At 55.1% G+C, this 3,160-nt stretch overlaps 1 protein-coding gene across 1 annotated transcript in view; it reads right to left on the bottom strand.

Moving 5' to 3' along the window:
* The window catches only part of LOC112079682 (zinc finger protein 710-like), a gene marked incomplete at its 3' end in the record, with an annotated part of 3,324 nt that extends 822 nt beyond the window's left edge, over positions 1 to 2,502 (bottom strand). The window contains exon 1 of the mRNA XM_070442411.1: positions 909 to 2,502. Within this exon, the coding sequence (XP_070298512.1) occupies positions 909 to 2,412 (1,504 nt within the window). The remainder of the gene's footprint in view (positions 1 to 908) is intronic.
* Between the last annotated feature and the right edge of the window lie 658 nt (positions 2,503 to 3,160).

Raw genomic sequence — 3,160 nt, 5'->3', positions numbered from 1 at the left:
AAAAGAAGAGATCTGTTATATGGGATCAGACCTAGCTTCTATAGGCTTGGTACCTTTGTGTGGGAGGTGTGCTGGCGGAGGGTTATGGTTAGGGGTCAGGGTCAGAGTTAGGTACCTTGTGTGTGAGGGTGTGCTGGCGGAGGGTTATGGTTAGGGGTCAGGGTCAGAGTTAGGTACCTTGTGTGTGAGGGCGTGCTGGCGGAGGTTATGGTTAGGGGTCAGGGGTCAGAGTTAGGTACCTTGTGTGTGAGGGTGGTGCTGGCGGAGGGTTATAGTTAGGGTCAGGGGTCAGAGTTAGGTACCTTGTGTGTGAGGGTGTGCTGGCGGAGGGTTATGGTTAGGGGTCAGGTTAGGTACCTTGTGTGTGAAGGCGTGCTGGCGGAGGGTTATGGTTAGGGGTCAGGGGTCAGAGTTAGGTACCTTGTGTGTGAGGGTGTGCTGGCGGAGGGTTATGGTTAGGGGTCAGAGTTAGGTACCTTGTGTGTGAGGGCGTGCTGGCGGAGGGTTATAGTTAGGGGTCAGGGGTCAGAGGTCAGAGTTAGGTACCTTGTGTGTGAGGGTGTGCTGGCGGAGGGTTATGGTTAGGGGTCAGAGTTAGGTACCTTGTGTGTGAGGTCGTGCTGGCGGAGGGTTATAGTTAGGGGTCAGGGGTCAGAGTTAGGTACCTTGTGTGTGAGGGTGTGCTGGCGGAGGGTTATGGTTAGGGGTCAGGGTCAGAGTTAGGTACCTTGTGTGTGAGGTCGTGCTGGCGGAGGGTTTAGTTAGGGGTCAGGGGTCAGAGTTAGGTACCTTGTGTGTGAGGGCGTGCTGGCGGAGGGTTATGGTTAGGGGTCAGAGTTAGGTACCTTGTGTGTGAGGTCGTGCTGGCGGAGGGTTATAGTTAGGGGTCAGGGGTCAGAGTTAGGTACTTGTGTAGTGGAGGGCGTGCTGGCGGAGGTGGTGCAGCTGGACAAACTCCAGGCCGCAGTGGGAACAGGAGTACGGCCGAGGACTCTGGTGTTTCAGTAGGTGATTCTGCAGCTGGCTGCGGTAGGTGAAGGACTTGTCGCACTCTGTACACTGGTAACTAGTTGGTCCCTGGTGGCTGGTCTGGTGGCGCTTCAGATGGGCGTAGGTGGGGAACTCCATGCCACACTGGGAACACACGTGGCAGCGCCCGCGCTCGTGTTTGGTCTCGTGGGCGCGGAGCTCGCTGGGGTAGGCGAAGCCACGGCGACAGAAGCGGCAGCTGTAAGGTTTSACGTCYGTGTGCTGCAGCATGTGTCTCTTCAGGTGGGAGGTCTGGGTGAAGCCCTTCTTACACACGGTGCATTTATGAGGCCTKGTTCCCTGGTGGGTGAGCAGGTGGGTCTGCAGGTGGCTGGGCTGTTTAAACAGCTTCCCACAGTGGGGGCAGGCGTGGGGCTTGATGCCCTGGTGACCCAGGATGTGAGTTACCAGGTTGTACTTGGAGGTGTAAGACTTTTCACACATACGACACTTCCATCTCTTCAGCCCCTCCCCCATGTCCACACAGTACGACTCATCTATCTGGATGTTGATGTCTAGACGGTCAACCCTCCGGCCGTGGTGACGCTGGGTCCCTCCTCTTCCTGCTCCTGCTCCGCCTCTTCCCCCCACCCCCTGCTCCAGCTGGTTGCCCCACATCATACCCTGGCTGTTCTCATGGTAGATCTCCCCCCCCTCGTACCCCCCCACCTCGCTGGACTGGAAGTAGCTGCTGATAGTCTCCTCCTGTCCTCCTTTCATCAGGCTGTTTCCCTGCTCTCCCTCCTCCTCCTCCTCCCCCCTTGCTCTCTCCTGATCCCCCCTCTGCCTCTGCAGGCCTCGATGCCCCGGCTCCCCTTTATGGCTGTGGCCGGCCTGGGACTGTGTGTGAGGGTGTGTGTTAGCCTGCTGGCTGGACATGTCTCTGTCACACTCGGCACAGCCTTTTTGGGCGGCGGCACGGAGAGAGGCGGGGTCAACCTGGACCAATCCCCCTCTAGTAGTAGCCAGGTTGTTCAGCATGTGAACACAGGACGTCAGGCCAGTGATAACCCCCTCTCCTTTCACTTGGGATGACCCGTCCACAGGCACTCCAGCATGGCGCTCGGGCCCTACCATCTTCCCCTCGGGGGGTGGTCCGTGCCACCTCCTCTGGCTACAGCTGGGCTGCATGTGTCCGTCTTCAGGCAGGTTGTCTCCCAGGTAATCTCCGTTAGCTCCTATCAGCTGATCAGCGTATTCGTAATCCACCCCCTCTACAGGCAGGGCAGGGGACTCTTTAGGTTCTCCTGTGTAGAAGCCATTAGGAGCGATGGTAGCACCGAACACCTCATTCTGAGAGATGAGGCCCAGAACAGCAGCCTGGGCTAGAGACAGAACCACCACAGGATCAGTCTGTGTGCCAGAATCAACCTGTCTGGCCATAGCCCTGGGCTCACATCTAACCAGGCGCCTGCTGGCTTCCTCCTGAGACACAGACAGAGAGACAAGGTTAGTACTGCAGTCAACACATCTTTACAATCTACCATGTTGATCAGAGATATCAGCAGAGTCAGTGAGGAGAGAATTCAGCCCTGGTCAGCCATCATCAATACTATCACCTATCAGCCCTGGTCAGCCATCATCACTAATATCACCTACCTATCATCCCTGGTCAACCATCATCACTAATATCACCATTCAGCCCTGGTCACCATCATCACTAATAACACCCATCACCCTGGTCAACCATCATCATAATATCACCTTCTCAGCCCTGGTCAACCATCATCACTAATATCACCTATCAGCCCCTGGTCACCATCATCACTAATATCAACCCATCAGCCTGGTCAACCATCATCAATAATATCACCTTCAGCCCTGGTCAACCATCATCAACTAATATCACCTATCAGCCCTGGTCAACCATCATAATAATATCACTCTCAGCCCTGGTCAACCATCATCACTAATATCACCTATAGCCCTGGTCAACCATCATCACTAATATCACCTATCAGCCCTGGTCAACCATCATCACTAATCACTAATATCACCTATCAGCCCTGGTCAACCATCATCACTAATATCACCTATCAGCCCTGGTCACCATCATCACTAATATCACCTATCAGCCCTGGTCAACCATCATCACTAATATCACCTATCAGCCCTGGTCACCATCATCACT

The sequence above is a fragment of the Salvelinus sp. IW2-2015 genome, unplaced genomic scaffold (genome assembly GCF_002910315.2).
Source record: "Salvelinus sp. IW2-2015 unplaced genomic scaffold, ASM291031v2 Un_scaffold9067, whole genome shotgun sequence".
In the NCBI taxonomy this organism is placed as follows: domain Eukaryota; kingdom Metazoa; phylum Chordata; class Actinopteri; order Salmoniformes; family Salmonidae; genus Salvelinus; species Salvelinus sp. IW2-2015.
This window is presented reverse-complemented; position numbering and strand designations above follow the sequence as displayed.